Source organism: Tachypleus tridentatus, chromosome 4 (assembly GCF_004210375.1).
Source record: "Tachypleus tridentatus isolate NWPU-2018 chromosome 4, ASM421037v1, whole genome shotgun sequence".
Lineage (NCBI taxonomy): Eukaryota > Metazoa > Arthropoda > Merostomata > Xiphosura > Limulidae > Tachypleus > Tachypleus tridentatus.
Window position 1 is genome coordinate 28,101,214 of NC_134828.1, and position 20,131 is coordinate 28,121,344.

At 31.3% G+C, this 20,131-nt stretch overlaps 1 protein-coding gene across 1 annotated transcript in view; it reads right to left on the bottom strand.

Annotated features, from left to right (window-relative positions):
- Positions 1 to 20,131, bottom strand: part of LOC143248753 (protein O-mannosyl-transferase TMTC1-like) — a 62,304-nt gene that overhangs the window by 9,704 nt on the left and 32,469 nt on the right. The window contains exons 6-12 of the mRNA XM_076497436.1: positions 12,508 to 12,697; positions 10,505 to 10,626; positions 10,025 to 10,183; positions 9,452 to 9,565; positions 8,155 to 8,298; positions 4,319 to 4,530; positions 1,624 to 1,759 (exon numbers count right to left, since the gene is read on the bottom strand). Coding sequence (XP_076353551.1) covers positions 1,624 to 1,759; positions 4,319 to 4,530; positions 8,155 to 8,298; positions 9,452 to 9,565; positions 10,025 to 10,183; positions 10,505 to 10,626; positions 12,508 to 12,697 — 1,077 coding nt within the window. The remainder of the gene's footprint in view (positions 1 to 1,623; positions 1,760 to 4,318; positions 4,531 to 8,154; positions 8,299 to 9,451; positions 9,566 to 10,024; positions 10,184 to 10,504; positions 10,627 to 12,507; positions 12,698 to 20,131) is intronic.

A 20,131-nucleotide genomic window follows, 5' to 3' on the forward strand; every position in this document is an offset into this window, starting at 1 on the left:
GGAATAACTGAACAACAAGATGATGACAATAATATATAGATTATCTCAATAGTTCAACAAATAAATAGTGGTAGTGAATATAACAGTGATTGAACAATGAAGAAGTAACACAAAACGATGAGACAACAATTAAAAATGTAGTATGACAATAGTACGAGGAAATCAAAGTTTATATCACGGCAATGATAACACAACGAAGAGACAATAGTATAGATCAATTTCACAATGGAACATTAAGATATATACCCTAACATTGATAGAATAATGATACAATAGTATGTATGACTGGGATGATACAACAATGAAAATAGTATAGAACCTAACAATGATACAACAATGAAAATAGTATAGAACCTAACAATGATACAACAATGAAACAATATAGAACTTAACAGTGACACCACTATGGAAATAATAGATACCCTAACAATAACGGAACAATGAAACAATAGTATAGACCTTAGCGGTGGATGAAAATTAAACAACACTGCAGATCATTGTAATGACGTATTGACGAAAGAAGTTCCAGAAACGAATTGTGACATTTTGAATAGATATATGTGACACACAGATCATCAAGAGATTCTTGAATGCTGAAAATAATAATAATAAAATGAGCTACTGGAACATAACCGAGAAAATATAGCAACAAGTGTCTGTAAAACACTTTAAGACGCAGAGCCACATTGGGTTCTCTACATTTTCAGCACGACATGAAAATCTACCAATCAGAAAAAAGTTGTATCGTGGTTACTGACGTAAATAAGCATCTGTTACCAGGATAAAAGTTGAACCTTCTGGTTCTTGAACTTTATAGTACAAACCATTAACCAGAAGAATAAAGATTAAAAATGAAACACTGAAGTCGTGTTGATTGTGGTGAACTGTCTTAAAAATATCACACTATGATCAACGTACACTGATGGAGTCAGTGTATGTAGTGGGTTTCTGTATACTGATAGAGTCAGTGTTTGTACTGGGCTTATGTATACTCATGGAGTCAGTGTACGTACATTTTGTTTATGCCGGTGAAAGCAGTTTATGTACATGTTTGTGTATATTGATGGAGTCAATTTATGTAGATGTTTGTGTATATTGATGGAGTCAATTTATGTACATGTTTGTGTATACTGATGGAGTCAGTTTATGTACAAAGTTTTTTTGTATACTGATGTAGTCAGTGTCTGCACATGGTTTGTTTATACTGATTGAGTCAGAGTCATATATGTTTAAATAGTTTTGTTAATAAAACTCTTGTGGAATGGAGCTTGACAAATCACCCTTTCACGTTGGTGTAAAATCATAAATTGATTGTAGTACAACCGAAGCACGTAGAGTATTAATTATCATGCCTTTTACAAAACTAATAATTTTTTTTTGCTCGAAATAAATGGAACCATCTTATCAAAAAGAAACTGAAGTTTCACATAACAGAACATTGTCAACAATTTTGGACAATCTTGTTGGATATTAAATGTAATACTGCAATGATATTTCTTATAAGATAGCAATAACAAAGACAGGTTGGGTTCAGAAAGATAGTGTAACATTAAAAACAACAGAATACCCGATTGGTCTAAGCCTAGTAGTTTGATACACTACAATAAAGTTATGGCCGCCTACCTCTTATATAAACTTTCGGCGTCGTCAACAAACTTTAAAGAACGAAGAGTCTTCGCTGCGTTTACGAGAGCTACCGTGTGGTTAGGTTGTAATACAAGAGCTCTTCTATAGTAGGACAATGCATCATCGCTCCGATCTTATTGGAGAAAACATACCTCTTATTAACACGTAACTCTTGGTTTCTGGTCAAACCATCTAAGCGAACACATCGTCTAAGTTTGTCAGTTAAGGGAAAAAACACATATTCCTTATGTTTTATTTTATTTTTACAACTGAAAGTGTGTGCCGATGTTTCGTAGCTGAACTTGTGTGTCCAGCTTCGCAGCTTAGAGATTGTGTCTAGGTTCCGCAGCTGAATGTGTATCTACGCTTCGCAACTAAAAGCATGTGTCTTGGTTTTGCTAAAACATAAAATAAATTATTTAAAAAATATGATTAGCGATATCAACTGCTGAGTGTTTAAATTAACTATTCATTAAACACAACGTTGGTAGAACCGAAACGGTTTGTTGACTGCTGGCTCCGGATAGGTTCTGCTGTTTACATACATTTCGTGATTTTACCTGTTGTATTCAGTGCTACTGTTAAATAGCTATATCTACATCCTTCAGTCGAGTTACGGATCAGTATTTTTATACTGACTGGTTACAGCTACAGTCATCAGTGTACCACTCAGTGTAGTCACGGATCAGTATTTTTATACTGACTGGTTACAGCTACAGTTATCAGTTACCACTCAGTGTCGTCACGGATCAGTATTTTTATACTGACTGGTTACAGCTACAGTCATCAGTGTACCACTCAGTGTAGTCACGGATCAGTATTTTTATATTGACTGGTTACAGCTACAGCTTTAAGTGTACCACTCAGTGTAGTTACGGATCAGTATTTTTATACTGACTGGTTACAGCTACAGTTACCGCTCAGTGTAGTCACGGATCAGTATTTTTTTATATTGACTGATTACGACTACACTTTTAAGTGTACCACTCAGTGTAGTTACGGATCAGTATTTTTATATTGACTGGTTACAGCTACAGTTACCACTCAGTGTAGTTACGAATCAGTATTTTTATATTGAGTGGTTACAGCTACAGTCATCAGTGTACCACTCAGTGTAGTCACGGATCAGTATTTTTATACTGACTGGTTACAGCTACAGTCATCAGTTACCACTCAGTGTAGTCACGGATCAGTATTTTTTTATATTGACTGATTACGACTACAGTTTTAAGTGTACCACTCAGTGTAGTTACGGATCAGTAATTTTATATTCCTTTCAATTTTGTTATTACTTCTGTGACGCCTGACTACATATCTCAAGTTGTTGTCATGGTTACTAACCACTAGAAATCGTCTAAGTATATATTTCACGTTGTTATCCTGGTTACTAATCTCTGTGATGACATGAGTACATATTTCAGGTTATTGTCATGGGTACTAGCCTAAACAAAGCGCCTAAGTATATATTCTACGTTGTTGTCATGGTAACTTGCCTCTTCCGTTATCTAAGTACACATTTCCGTTTGTTCTCGATCTCTCTATCCTTGGTGAAGACCATGTTTTCAGAGGGAAGTGTCTTGATATATTTATATATTATGTTTCTGATGTTTCTCCACAACCAAATCTATTTTATTCTTCCTACTGCATGTAGTTACTCTATGGTAAAGGGTTAAACATGGTGGGAGGTTATTTCAATTAAAAGGGTTAAACTATTAAAGATGAATAGACTACTTCAGGTTAAATCCATTTCAGCTACATCATTTTAGTTACCCGAAGAAAGCTCTCTATCTAGTTAAATTAATAAAACAAATACATAAAACCATATTGATAAAATTGATCATTTACCACCAGTCGATACTGAATGAAGTGATCACTTACCACCAGTCGATACTGAATAAAGTTATTACTTACCACCAATCAGTGTTGAATTAAATGATCACTTACCACCAGTCAATGTTAAGTAAAATGATCACTTACCATCAGTCAATGGTGAATAAAGAAGGTTGGTCACTTACCACCAGTCGATGGTGAATAAAGAAGGTTGGTCACTTACCACCAGTCGATGGTGAATAAAGAAGGTTGGTCACTTACCACCAGTCGATGGTGAATAAAGAAGGTTGGTCACTTACCACCAGTCGATAGTGAATAAAGAAGGTTGGTCACTTACCACCAGTCGATGGTGAATAAAGAAGGTTGGTCACTTACCACCAGTCGATGGTGAATAAAGAAGGTTGGTCACTTACCACCAGTCGATGGTGAATAAAGAAGGTTGGTCACTTACCACCAGTCGATGGTGAATAAAGAAGGTTGGTCACTTACCACCAGTCGATAGTGAATAAAGAAGGTTGGTCACTTACCACCAGTCGATGGTGAATAAAGAAGGTTGGTCACTTACCACCAGTCGATGGTGAATAAAGAAGGTTAGTCATTTACCACCAGTCGATGTTCAATAAAGAACGTTGGTCACTTACCACTACTTACGAGGCCAGGAATTTTTTAATATTACAATCTTCTTACTATTAAAAACCCACACTTAGATTTTCTACACTGTTACTAACTTAACAATAGACGATTGAATGTAAGAACTGGATTTCACATGTCATTTTATCTATAAAGAAGACACTCTAACAGCTCAAACACTGGCAAACTCAGTTATTTCTTTCTTTCTCTTGTATTTGAACAAATAACTCACCCAAGCCTTGTAAGAATACGCCATAGTTATTCAGGGCGTCCACATTAACCGGATTTAACCGAAGTGCCGTTAGGTGAAGCTCCTCTGCCTCTTTGATTCTCCCAATTTGTGCCCGGAGAGAAGCCAACGATGAGTAGGCTTCGGCAAAATCTGGATCGACCTCAATCGCTCTCTTTAAAAATGTGTCAGCGATTTGGATTTTATCTTGTTTGCTGTAGACGAGACAGTATAAAAAACAGGCTTATTTATGACGTTTTTGCTTCAACTCTGATTATTGTCTTCGGAAGTAGAAATCACGAGTTAATGGAATGCTGTCGTTCTTCAAGAGATCTTGTAACATTCGAAGATAAGTAAATATTTTTACTTTTATACTATAAACTGATTTCCAGATTATCTTGACGTTTCTCTTGGACATTCGAAGTTTGATAATATTTTTAAAGGACGTAAACATTTCCACGGGAAGTTGCTTCAATCAAATGACTTCTGTTAGGGTCAGTCAGAGTTGGAGAAACAGAGAAACGGTTCAGATTTATGGAGACACTATAGTTTGAAAAGTGAATAAACTTTGGTTTTTAAAAGCAGTAAAACCACAGTAAACTATTCTGTTTTCTGTGAATTTTTCTCCTACGAACAAGGAAAAAAATCACATAAAGAGAAAAACAGAAGAGATATTCATTACCCAAAGGACGATACAAGACTGGAAACTGGAAAGTGACAACTACAGTAATGATTAGAATTAGAAAGGTATTCGCTACATCTCGTGTGTAATGAGCACGTGACTTTCACTGTAGAACACTTTCAGTTTGTTCAAACTATTAAGCAATATTTCAACACAAACGTTCCTAAAGTTGAACACAGTTTTACAGTGAATTAGTTCTGTCATAAAGTTGAACACAGTTTTACAGTGAATTAGTTCTGTCAAGGTTTCTTTACAGTCCTATTACACCCACTTTAGTAAGTTTTATACAAGACAGAATTTGGTAAGAGTAATGACACACCCATTTTAGTAAGTTTTATACAAGACAGAATTTGATAAGAGTAATGACACACCCATTTTAGTAAGTTTTATACAAGACAGAATTTGGTAAGAGTAATGACACACCCATTTTAGTAAGTTTTATACAAGACAGAATTTGGTAAGAGTAATGACACACCCACTTTAGTAGGTTTTATACAAGACAGAATTTGGTAAGAGTAATGACACACCCATTTTAGTAAGTTTTATACAAGACAGAATTTGGTAAGAGTAATGAGACACCCACTTTAGTAGGTTTTATACAAGATAGAATTTGGTAAGAGTAATAACACACCCATTTTAGTAGGTTTTATACAAGACAGAATTTGGTAAGAGTAATGACACACCCACTTTAGTAGGTTTTATACAAGACAGAATTTGGTAAGAGTAATGACACACCCATTTTAGTAGGTTTTATAAAGGATCGAGTTTGGTAAGAGTCCTACCATAACCACTTTACAATTTAGTAAGTTTCATAAATGAATGAGTTTTGTAAGAGTCCTACCATAACCACTTTACAATTTAGTAAGTTTTATAAATGAATGAGTTTTGTAAGAGTCCTACCATGATCACTTTACAATTTAGTAAGTTTTATCAAACACCCAGTTTACAGAAACCCAGATTATTAGGTTTTACAAAAGGTTCACTTTAGTAAAAATATATAAATGCTTTTACTGCTAAGAATGAAAAGATAAAAGGGTAGAAAACTCCGCCATTAAGATCAAGAATTAACATTAACTGAAGACTAAAGACTTCACAACAGGTGTGTTGTAGAAGATGACAGCTACACCTAACAACAGAAGATAACATGATAAAAAGTCCAAGTAAACAAAGAATGAGACACTATGACGGTGTAAAAATACATTATATATCAAGTAAAATTGTACCGAAACATAAACGAGGGTTAGTTCACTAAAATAACGAAGTGTTCTATGTACAATTGAGGCAACGGAAAATTAACTTCCCAATGATACCTGTCTATTGTATCTTATAAAGAACCTTAAACTACTAGACAAGATGTATTAACTTCCCAATGATACCTGTCTATTGTATCTTATAAAGAACCTTAAACTACTGGACAAGATGTATTAACTTCCCAATGATACCTGTCTATTGTATCTTATAAAGAACCTTAAACTACTAGACAAGATGTATTAACTTCCCAATGATACCTGTCTATTGTATCTTATAAAGAACCTTAAACTACTGGACAAGATGTATTAACTTCCCAATGATACCTGTCTATTGTATCTTATAAAGAACCTTAAACTACTGGACAAGATGTATTCACTTCCCAATGGTACCTGTCTATTGTATCTTATAAAGAACCTTAAACTACTAGACAAGATGTATTAACTTCCCAATGATACCTGTCTATTGTATCTTGTAAAGAACCTTAAACTACTAGACAAGATGTATTAACTTCCCAATGATACCTGTCTATTGTATCTTATAAAGAACCTTAAACTATTAGACAAGATGTATTAACTTCCCAATGATACCTGTCTATTGTATCTTATAAAGAACCTTAAACTACTAGACAAGATGTATTAACTTCCCAATGATACCTGTCTATTGTATCTTATAAAGAACCTTAAACTACTGGACAAGATGTATTAACTTCCCAATGATACCTGTCTATTGTATCTTATAAAGAACCTTAAACTACTAGACAAGATGTATTAACTTCCTAACGATACCTGTCTATTGTATCTTATAAAGAACCTTAAACTATTAGACAAGATGTATTAACTTCCCAATGATACCTGTCTATTGTATCTTATAAAGAACCTTAAACTACTGGACAAGATGTATTAACTTCCCAATGATACCTGTCTATTGTATCTTATAAAGAACCTTAAACTACTGGACAAGATGTATTAACTTCCCAATGATACCTGTCTATTGTATCTTATAAAGAACCTTAAACTACTGGACAAGATGTATTCACTTCCCAATGATACCTGTCTATTGTATCTTATAAAGAACCTTAAACTACTAGACAAGATGTATTAACTTCCCAATGATACCTGTCTATTGTATCTTATAAAGAACCTTAAACTACTGGACAAGATGTATTAACTTCCCAATGGTACCTGTCTATTGTATCTTATAAAGAACCTTAAACTACTAGACAAGATGTATTAACTTCCCAATGATACCTGTCTGTTGTATCTTATAAAGAACCTTAAACTACTAGACAAGATGTATTCACTTCCCAATGATACCTGTCTATTGTATCTTATAAAGAACCTTAAACTACTGGACAAGATGTATTAACTTCCCAATGATACCTGTCTATTGTATCTTATAAAGAACCTTAAACTACTAGACAAGATGTATTAACTTCCCAATGATACCTGTCTATTGTATCTTATAAAGAACCTTAAACTACTGGACAAGATGTATTAACTTCCCAATGGTACCTGTCTATTGTATCTTATAAAGAACCTTAAACTACTAGACAAGATGTATTAACTTCCCAATGATACCTGTCTATTGTATCTTATAAAGAACCTTAAACTACTAGACAAGATGTATTCACTTCCCAATGATACCTGTCTATTGTATATTGTAAATAACCTTAAACTACTAGACAAGATGTATTCACTTCCCAATGATACCTGTCTATTGTATCTTGTAAAGGAATTTAAACTACTAGACAAGATGTATTAACTTCCCAATGACCCATGACTATTGTATCTTATATAGAACCTTAAAGTACTAGATAAGATGTGTTAACTTCCCAATAATACCTATCTATTGTATCTTATAAGGAAGCTCTGTATTCTTTACTTACTTTTAAAACGACCCGACGTACCTGTATAGATTGGCTAGATTGAAGTAGGCCCTGGCGTGTAGTGGGTTGATGGAAATAGCAGTTCTGAAGTGGTGCTCAGCTTCTGTTGAGTCATGAAGCAAAGTGCCCAAATTGTTGTGTGCACTGGCATGGTCCGGCCACAAACTGAAACATATCGTATCGTGTTAGAGAACTGACTACAATACCAATATAACATGAAGTTTCAGAGGCTAATTAGACTAACGACATTGTTATGCTGAAGGTGTAAGTGTTCTGTTAGTTTAGTGACTCAGGTATCTTAAAGTTTGTGTCCTGATAGGCTTGGGTACAGATGTTCTGAGGTGTAAGTGTTTTGTTAACGTAAAGTATACTGTTTTGAAAGCCTGTGAAACTTGGTTTACCCTCATGTAAATATTGAGTAAAGAAATGCTCTAATCTCAGATTAAGATCAAAGCGTAACTGTTACAGATAATCTTAGCGGATTATAAAGTATCTAAACTCTTGAGGAAAAATGATTTTCTTGCTCGATATTAACGAAGTTGGAGAGTGTAGCATGATCATTGTTTCGGACAATATAACTCATCTAAACAACTAAAGCAGTTTACCTCATTTATATCAAGACAACTAAAGTAGCACGTTCATTGTTTGAAATATTTAGACCCGTCTAAACAACTACCGGATTTTACCATGTTAAATCATCATATGTAAGTAGCACGTTCGTTGTTTGAAATATTTAGACCCGTCTAAACAACTACCGGATTTTACCATGTTAAATCATCATATGTAAGTAGCACGTTCATTGTTTGAAATATTAAGACCCGTCTAAACAACTACCGGATTTTACCATGTTAAGTCATCATATGTAAGTAGCACGTTCATTGTTTGAAATATTAAGACCCGTCTAAACAACTACCGGATTTTACCATGTTAAGTCATCATATGTAAGTAGCACGTTCATTGTTTGAAATATTAAGACCCGTCTAAACAACTACCGGATTTTACCATGTTAAGTCATCATATGTAAGTAGCACGTTCATTGTTTGAAATATTTAGACCCGTCTAAACAACTACCGGATTTTACCATGTTAGGTCATCATATGTAAGTAGAACTTTAATTGTTTGAAATATTAAGACCCGTCTAAACAACTACCGGATTTTACCATGTTAAGTCATCATATGTAAGTAGCACGTTCGTTGTTTGAAATATTTAGACCCGTCTAAACAACTACCGGATTTTACCATGTTAAGTCGTCATATGTAAGTAGCACGTTCATTGTTTGAAATATTAAGACCCGTATAAACAACTACCGGATTTTACCTGATAGCTATCCGGTAATGTTTCACGGCAAGGTCTACGTCACCCAGATCTTTTTGGAGATTTGCAAAGTTGTAGTGGATCTTGGCATTCTGGGGAACCGACTCCAGTCCAGATCTGGAAGAAATTCTTAGCTAAGATTGCAGCACTGGCTTATGAACTTTTTCAAACTGGAACCTTGTCATAAAACATTAGTTCTAACAAAATAAAGTTTTTATTTCACCAAAAATTCAACAGCAGCAAATTATATTTTTTTTACGTAAGAACAAATATATGTCGGCCAGTTTCCTGGTTTGATTTGTTCAAGTTGTAGGGACTGTATAGTGTTAATTGTCCTGTTTAAAACTAAATTATCACTTTTTCGGGTTACAGGGACTGTATATGGTTTATTATCCTATTTTAAACTTAAAAATATTAAAAAGATTGAATATTGTCAGTTTCCTGTTTAGAATTAAAGACAGTATTTACTTATATTAACGTGTTTTATAATCACGTTCGTAATAACCGTTGGAACATTTTTCATTCGTCTGTTAATTTTTTGATTCAGCACCAGGTGACTCGATGTTGGAAACCCACCTGAAGAGAGATTCTCTCGATGACCATACAGTGTTTCTTCTCGCCGTCTTTAACATGAAGGTGGTCACAATAACCAGAGTCAAGACTCTGCAACTCCATGTGTACTTCGTGCTCTTCAGCTTGTGAAGTCCATGAACAACGAGAACAAAGAATCCAGCACTAAGAAGGAAACTTTGGTTGTAATACCCAGTAAGAATATAATAAATGTCCAAACACGGAGAAAAGAAGATTTCATAAAACTTACGTGTCAAGATATTTCTACATGGTTTGTGATCCTCATGTCAGAAGTACCTATTAGTGGACAAAGAATTAAACCTTCACTGCGTTATTTTTATCCTATTTGGATCTGAAAGATTCTCCAAAAGATGTGCCTCTCTTGTTATTAAGTATTATCTGAACTCAGTGCGTAGACGATCCACTTGAATAACACGAGTTTTACTGTAACGTAAACGTTAAACCTTGAATGTTAGTTAGTCTTACCTTGGTATGTAGAGAACCCGCTCAGCCACCACGAATCCTACGGTCACGAGAAGATTGGAAGCCGGTAGGAAAGGGAAAACACAAGTTGCTAAGCCTATCGTTAACAACTTAGTTTCGCCATTCTAAATAAGAAAATAAAAACTGCATTTGAAATAATGAAATTCAAACCTAAAGTTCATGTCTTGTCGTTGTTTTTCATCAGAGTTTGTCAGGACGTCATTTTTAAAGCTTTAATCGGTTATCATATATTAGCTATGTTGTAAAAAATTGTGACATCTTGAGATGATCCCACAATTAGGCATTCTCTAAACTCTGTTGGCTACAGAGATCAGAATGATGATGTTAGTCAAACCCAGCAAATCTGTCCTAAGCTCTGGTGGATACACAGATCACGATGATGTTGGTAGTAAACGCGTCAACAACCTGTCATAAACTATGGTGGATACACAGATCACAATGATGTTGGTAATAAAACCCAGCAATGACCTGTCACAAATCCTACAACCACTACTAAGTCAAACATTACAAACTGACTTGTTACTCTGCTTAACAGGTGAGTTCTGTTATCCCCCACTAACGTCTGATCAAAACTTGTTATTTACATTAACCAGTACTAAAAACTAGCCTAATAAGCAGCTTATTTATTACTCACGAAGAACAACACGACAAAAGTATTGTATTAGTTACACTGCACTGATTCTTCAGCGGTTAACGATACTATTGGCCGTAATCCCAATGGTATCTTACATGGTTTGTCATCCCATAAGATTTAAGCTAGTTTTAAATCTCTTCATACAACATTACGAAAAGAAATGTAACTTCATAATAGTAAAGTATAATAAATGTCACAACAAAACATCATCATTATACGCAACATAAACACACGAATTTTTACAAACAACGTTAATGATGCTAGCTTTGAATAAACTGTGGAATGTAATTTTACAGCAGAATTAAAGGATGTAGGGATACAAAGGTTCTAATTCTCCTAAACGAAGCATTTGTTTCCTGTCTTTAGAATAGCTAAAGCTTTATTTCTTTGCCCTGAAAACAAACATGTGAACGAGATAAATGCATGTAGCACATCTGTATAATAAAGGTAATTTTGTATATGGATATAAGTGAAAGGTATGAACAGTTTTTTCGTTGAAGTTAAGCACAGAACTACACAATGGGCTATCTCTGCTCCTTGTATCAAAACCCGTCTTCTAGCGCTGTAAGTCTGTAGACATACCACTAAGCCACTAGGGAGAGATGAAAATATAAACAAGACATGAAGTGGTATCAACAGATAATTAAAGTATAAGGATGTATAATAGTTAAACGAGGTGTAAAATAACAAATGGACATAAAACATGATACTAATCAATGAGCATAATGATTGTATCACAGATATATTGAAGGGTAAAATAAAGGACTGATGATCAGTAGGCTATAGTAATAGAAGGAGATAAAACAGAAAAAAATCGAGATTTAACGAATAAAAGAAAAAGTGTGAGAGTCAACTTTATTGTTTATTTATTATTACTTTAATCAATAGTATTTGTTAAAAAAATTTTTTATCTATCTTATTTTGATATTTTTATCTTTTATTATTATTGTGCTTTTATTATAGATGTTTTTACTTCGTTTGTTTATTATGTGCATTTATGACCAAACGAAATCTCCTATGTTGGCTGAGTCTCGTGAAATATTATTGGGTTTACGACCGAAAATGTCGTTACAAACGAGACTACCAAATGATGTATTCTAATCTTTCTGGGCAAGAATGTAACAAAAGTATATTTAATTACCTACACTTATCAACAGGTTGATTTTTAGTTTCGCTCTAAGTAAGTAGTTTGGATGTTAATATAAGTTGACATCCAATTTATTAGTTACAGAAATACGTTAGGTAAAAATATTTATTGACAGTGCCACGTTCTGTATATGATGTTTTCATAAAGTTGTTAAGGTAGCTTACAAGGACCCACCCAACGACCACAACACCTACCTCGTCTTACCTGAGATGATGATGTCACGAACCAGATGATCATTGCAATCCCGAAAAAAGTAAGTATTGTGACAAGATTCCGAAGATCCCATATCGACTCCACGAGAGGAATACTACCCATCTGCCAGTCATAAGAGAGAGTAGCTGGATACAGAAGCAGGCCCAAATTGAACGCAGTTAGATAAGAATATGTGAGAACCCTATAAAACAACAGATTATATATATATAAACATTATGTTACAAACGTACAAGGCAATATTTATAAAACACCAATAAGAATGTCGCATATGAAATGATTAAATAAGTTAATCGAGTTATCAGAAAAGGAAAATCGTATGTGAAACACAGACTACGTCAGTAATAAATACTAATTTTATTCAAAGAAAGAACAAAGTTCAACATATTGGAGAAACGAATCATACATTTTCACACCATAAAAAAAGTATGTTATTTTGTTTTCACAAGAACACAGAGCGTTACGAATCTAACGCCAAGGAAAATATTATTTATTAATATTCTAAAAAGTATAGTAAGGTTATTTAAGACCTGAACTAGCAGCTATACGTGCACAGAAACTGTCATTCGAATTCTTCAGACACAATCTTTTTACCTGTGAATAAACATTATTGACATGGAAATCTCTCGAATCGTTGTAAGCAATAATTCAGTTCCAACTTACGTACTACAGGATATACGACTTCATTTTTCTCATGGTTAAAACATTAAATTCTTTAGATCTGAGAAGTAAAAATTCTGTTCAAAATAATTCAAGATTCAGAGCATACCTGAATTTATATTTACTTTACCCATTCGTTTTAAATCACAGACCAAGAGATTCAATTTTTACACGACATTTACAATGTTCGAGTTGAATTCACTAGCGTTCGTTTGTTGAATAACTGGGACTGGAGCTCTGTATGCATTTATTAGCTAACATTATTAGGTTTCGTGAGTTTACTTAATATATTGTTTGTATAGCAGTGATTTATTGCCAGCGTTTATACAAGGCAATTGTAGGGTGAAGAGAAGTCTTCGCAGAAAGGTTAATATATGATGATTGTGGATTAAAACAAAAATCCTTATTAGGTGCCCATTGACTTACAAAAGATTGAACGTGTTTAACACCTACTTGCAAAATGTTATACCTGGCGAACAGCAGCTAAGTAAAATATTTAACATGGTGAATGGAAACAAAGGAATACATCTTATCAGACCAACAGCAACTAAAGAAACAATCAGCAACAAAGAAAAACACTTTATATGGTGAATACTAACTGAATAAAAATATTATATTTGATAAATAGTAACCAAATTAAACACCTTATCTAGTAAACAGTAACTAAATAAAACACATTATCCAGTAAACAGTAACTAAGTAAAACACCTTATCTGGTAAATAGTGACTAAATAAAACACATTATCCAGTAAACAGTAACTAAATAAAACACCTTATCTAGTAAACAGTAACTAAATAAAACACCTTATCTGGTAAATAGTGACTAAATAAAACACCTTATCTAGTAAACAGTAACTAAATAAAATACCTTATCTAGTAAATAGTGACTAAATAAAACACCTTATCTGGTAAATAGTGACTAAATAAAACACCTTATCTGGTAAATAGTGACTAAATAAAACACCTTATCTGGTAAACAGTAACTAAGTAAAACACCTTATCTGGTAAATAGTGACTAAATAAAACACCTTATCTAGTAAATAGTAACTAAATAAAACACCTTATCTGGTAAATAGTAACTAAATAAAACACCTTATCTAGTAAATAGTAACTAAATAAAACACGTTATCTGGTAAATAGTAACTAAATAAAACACCTTATCTAGTAAATAGTAACTAAATAAAACACGTTATCTGGTAAATAGTAACTAAATAAAACACCTTATCTAGTAAATAGTAACTAAATAAAACACCTTATCTGGTAAATAGTAACTAAATAAAACACCTTATCTAGTAAATAGTAACTAAATAAAACACCTTATCTGGTAAACAGTAACTAAATAAAACACCTTATCTAGTAAATAGTGACTAAATAAAACACCTTATCTAGTAAATAGTAACTAAATAAAACACCTTATCTGGTAAATAGTAACTAAATAAAACACCTTATCTGGTAAATAGTAACTAAATAAAACACCTTATCTGGTAAATAGTAACTAAATAAAACACCTTATCTAGTAAATAGTAACTGAATAAAACACCATATCTAGTAAACAGTAACTAAATAAAACACCTTATCTGGTAAATAGTGACTAAATAAAACACCTTATCTAGTAAATAGTGACTAAATAAAACACCTTATCTGGTAAATAGTAACTAAATAAAACACCTTATCTAGTAAATAGTAACTAACTAAAACACCTTATCTAGTAAATAGTGACTAAATAAAACATCTTATCTAGTAAATAGTAACTAAATAAAACACCTTATCTAGTAAATAGTAACTAAATAAAACACCTTATCTGGTAAATAGTAACTAAATAAAACACCTTATCTGGTAAATAGTAACTAAATAAAACACCTTATCTAGTAAATAGTAACTGAATAAAACACCTTATCTAGTAAATAGTAACTAAATAAAACACCTTATCTAGTAAATAGTGACTAAATAAAACACCTTATCTAGTAAACAGTAACTAAATAAAACACCTTATCTGGTAAATAGTGACTAAATAAAACACCTTATCTAGTAAATAGTGACTAAATAAAACACCTTATCTGGTAAATAGTAACTAAATAAAACACCTTATCTAGTAAATAGTAACTAAATAAAACACCTTATCTAGTAAATAGTGACTAAATAAAACACCTTATCTAGTAAATAGTAACTAAATAAAACACCTTATCTGGTAAATAGTGACTAAATAAAACACCTTATCTGGTAAATAGTGACTAAATAAAACACCTTATCTAGTAAACAGTAACTAAATAAAACACCTTATCTGGTAAATAGTGACTAAATAAAACACCTTATCTGGTAAATAGTGACTAAATAAAACACCTTATCTATTTAATAGTGACTAAATAAAACACCTTATCTAGTAAATAGTAACTAAATAAAACACCTTATCTATTAAATAGTGACTAAATAAAACACCTTATCTAGTAAATAGTAACTAAATAAAACACCTTATCTGGTAAATAGTGACTAAATAAAACACCTTATCTGGTAAATAGTGACTAAATAAAACACCTTATCTAGTAAATAGTGACTAAATAAAACACCTTATCTGGTAAATAGTGACTAAATAAAACACCTTATCTAGTAAATAGTAACTGAATAAAACACCTTATCTAGTAAACAGTAACTAAATAAAACACCTTATCTGGTAAATAGTGACTGAATAAAACACCTTATCTGGTAAATAGTAACTAAATAAAACACCTTATCTGGTAAATAGTAACTAAATAAAACACCTTATCTAGTAAATAGTAACTAAATAAAACACCTTATCTGGTAAATAGTGACTAAATAAAACACCTTATCTAGTAAATAGTGACTAAATAAAACACCTTATCTAGTAAATAGTAACTAAATAAAACACCTTATCTGGTAAATAGTGACTAAATAAAACACCTTATCTGGTAAATAGTAACTAAATAAAACACCTTATCTAGTAAATAGTAACTAAATAAAACACCTTATCTAGTAAATAGTGACTAAATAAAACACCTTATCTAGTAAACAGTGACTAAATAAAACACCTTATCTAGTAAATAGTGACTAAATAAAACACCTTATCTGGTAAATAGTAACTAAATAAAACACCTTATCTAGTAAATAGTAACTAAATAAAACACCTTATCTAGTAAATAGTGACTAAATAAAACACCTTATCTAGTAAATAGTAACTAAATAAAACACCTTATCTGGTAAATAGTGACTAAATAAAACACCTTATCTGGTAAATAGTGACTAAATAAAACACCTTATCTATTTAATAGTGACTAAATAAAACACCTTATCTAGTAAATAGTAACTAAATAAAACACCTTATCTAGTAAATAGTGACTAAATAAAACACCTTATCTAGTAAATAGTAACTAAATAAAACACCTTATCTGGTAAATAGTGACTAAATAAAACACCTTATCTGGTAAATAGTGACTAAATAAAACACCTTATCTAGTAAATAGTGACTAAATAAAACACCTTATCTGGTAAATAGTGACTAAATAAAACACCTTATCTAGTAAATAGTAACTGAATAAAACACCTTATCTAGTAAACAGTAACTAAATAAAACACCTTATCTGGTAAATAGTGACTAAATAAAACACCTTATCTGGTAAATAGTAACTAAATAAAACACCTTATCTAGTAAATAGTAACTAAATAAAACACCTTATCTGGTAAATAGTGACTAAATAAAACACCTTATCTAGTAAATAGTGACTAAATAAAACACCTTATCTAGTAAATAGTAACTAAATAAAACACCTTATCTGGTAAATAGTGACTAAATAAAACACCTTATCTGGTAAATAGTAACTAAATAAAACACCTTATCTAGTAAATAGTAACTAAATAAAACACCTTATCTAGTAAATAGTGACTAAATAAAACACCTTATCTAGTAAACAGTGACTAAATAAAACACCTTATCTAGTAAATAGTGACTAAATAAAACACCTTATCTGGTAAATAGTAACTAAATAAAACACCTTATCTAGTAAATAGTAACTAAATAAAACACCTTATCTAGTAAATAGTGACTAAATAAAACACCTTATCTAGTAAATAGTAACTAAATAAAACACCTTATCTGGTAAATAGTGACTAAATAAAACACCTTATCTGGTAAATAGTGACTAAATAAAACGCCTTATCTAGTAAACAGTAACTAAATAAAACACCTTATCTGGTAAATAGTGACTAAATAAAACACCTTATCTGGTAAATAGTGACTAAATAAAACACCTTATCTATTTAATAGTGACTAAATAAAACACCTTATCTAGTAAATAGTAACTAAATAAAACACCTTATCTAGTAAATAGTGACTAAATAAAACACCTTATCTAGTAAATAGTAACTAAATAAAACACCTTATCTGGTAAATAGTGACTAAATAAAACACCTTATCTGGTAAATAGTGACTAAATAAAACACCTTATCTAGTAAATAGTGACTAAATAAAACACCTTATCTAGTAAATAGTGACTAAATAAAACATCTTATCTGGTAAATAGTGACTAAATAAAACACCTTATCTAGTAAATAGTAACTGAATAAAACACCTTATCTAGTAAACAGTAACTAAATAAAACACCTTATCTAGTAAATAGTAACTAAATAAAACACCTTATCTGGTAAATAGTGACTAAATAAAACACCTTATCTAGTAAATAGTGACTAAATAAAACACCTTATCTAGTAAATAGTAACTAAATAAAACACCTTATCTGGTAAATAGTGACTAAATAAAACACCTTATCTGGTAAATAGTGACTAAATAAAACACCTTATCTAGTAAACAGTAACTAAATAAAACACCTTATCTGGTAAATAGTGACTAAATAAAACACCTTATCTGGTAAATAGTGACTAAATAAAACACCTTATCTATTTAATAGTGACTAAATAAAACACCTTATCTAGTAAATAGTAACTAAATAAAACACCTTATCTAGTAAATAGTGACTAAATAAAACACCTTATCTAGTAAATAGTAACTAAATAAAACACCTTATCTGGTAAATAGTGACTAAATAAAACACCTTATCTGGTAAATAGTGACTAAATAAAACACCTTATCTAGTAAATAGTGACTAAATAAAACACCTTATCTGGTATATAGTGACTAAATAAAACACCTTATCTAGTAAATAGTAACTGAATAAAACACCTTATCTAGTAAACAGTAACTAAATAAAACACCTTATCTGGTAAATAGTGACTAAATAAAACACCTTATCTGGTAAATAGTAACTAAATAAAACACCTTATCTAGTAAATAGTAACTAAATAAAACACCTTATCTGGTAAATAGTGACTAAATAAAACACCTTATCTAGTAAATAGTGACTAAATAAAACACCTTATCTAGTAAATAGTAACTAAATAAAACACCTTATCTGGTAAATAGTGACTAAATAAAACACCTTATCTGGTAAATAGTAACTAAATAAAACACCTTATCTAGTAAATAGTAACTAAATAAAACACCTTATCTAGTAAATAGTGACTAAATAAAACACCTTATCTAGTAAACAGTGACTAAATAAAACACCTTATCTAGTAAATAGTGACTAAATAAAACACCTTATCTGGTAAATAGTAACTAAATAAAACACCTTATCTAGTAAATAGTAACTAAATAAAACACCTTATCTAGTAAATAGTGACTAAATAAAACACCTTATCTAGTAAATAGTAACTAAATAAAACACCTTATCTGGTAAATAGTGACTAAATAAAACACCTTATCTGGTAAATAGTGACTAAATAAAACGCCTTATCTAGTAAACAGTAACTAAATAAAACACCTTATCTGGTAAATAGTGACTAAATAAAACACCTTATCTGGTAAATAGTGACTAAATAAAACACCTTATCTATTTAATAGTGACTAAATAAAACACCTTATCTAGTAAATAGTAACTAAATAAAACACCTTATCTAGTAAATAGTGACTAAATAAAACACCTTATCTAGTAAATAGTAACTAAATAAAACACCTTATCTGGTAAATAGTGACTAAATAAAACACCTTATCTGGTAAATAGTGACTAAATAAAACACCTTATCTAGTAAATAGTGACTAAATAAAACACCTTATCTGGTAAATAGTGACTAAATAAAACACCTTATCTAGTAAATAGTAACTGAATAAAACACCTTATCTAGTAAACAGTAACTAAATAAAACACCTTATCTGGTAAATAGTGACTAAATAAAACACCTTATCTGGTAAATAGTAACTAAATAAAACACCTTATCTAGTAAATAGTAACTAAATAAAACACCTTATCTGGTAAATAGTGACTAAATAAAACACCTTATCTAGTAAATAGTGACTAAATAAAACACCTTATCTAGTAAATAGTAACTAAATAAAACACCTTATCTGGTAAATAGTGACTAAATAAAACACCTTATCTAGTAAATAGTAACTAAATAAAACACCTTATCTAGTAAATAGTGACTAAATAAAACACCTTATCTAGTAAATAGTAACTAAATAAAACACCTTATCTGGTAAATAGTGACTAAATAAAACACCTTATCTGGTAAATAGTGACTAAATAAAACACCTTATCTAGTAAACAGTAACTAAATAAAACATCTTATCTGGTAAATAGTGACTAAATAAAACACCTTATCTGGTAAATAGTGACTAAATAAAACACCTTATCTAGTAAATAGTGACTAAATAAAACACCTTATCTGGTAAATAGTGACTAAATAAAACACCTTATCTGGTAAATAGTGACTAAATAAAACACCTTATCTAGTAAACAGTAACTAAATAAAACATCTTATCTAATAAACAGTAACTAAATAAAACATCTTATCTAGTAAATAGTGACTAAATAAAACACCTTATCTGGTAAATAGTAACTAAATAAAACACCTTATCTGGTAAATAGTAACTAAATAAAACACCTTATCTAGT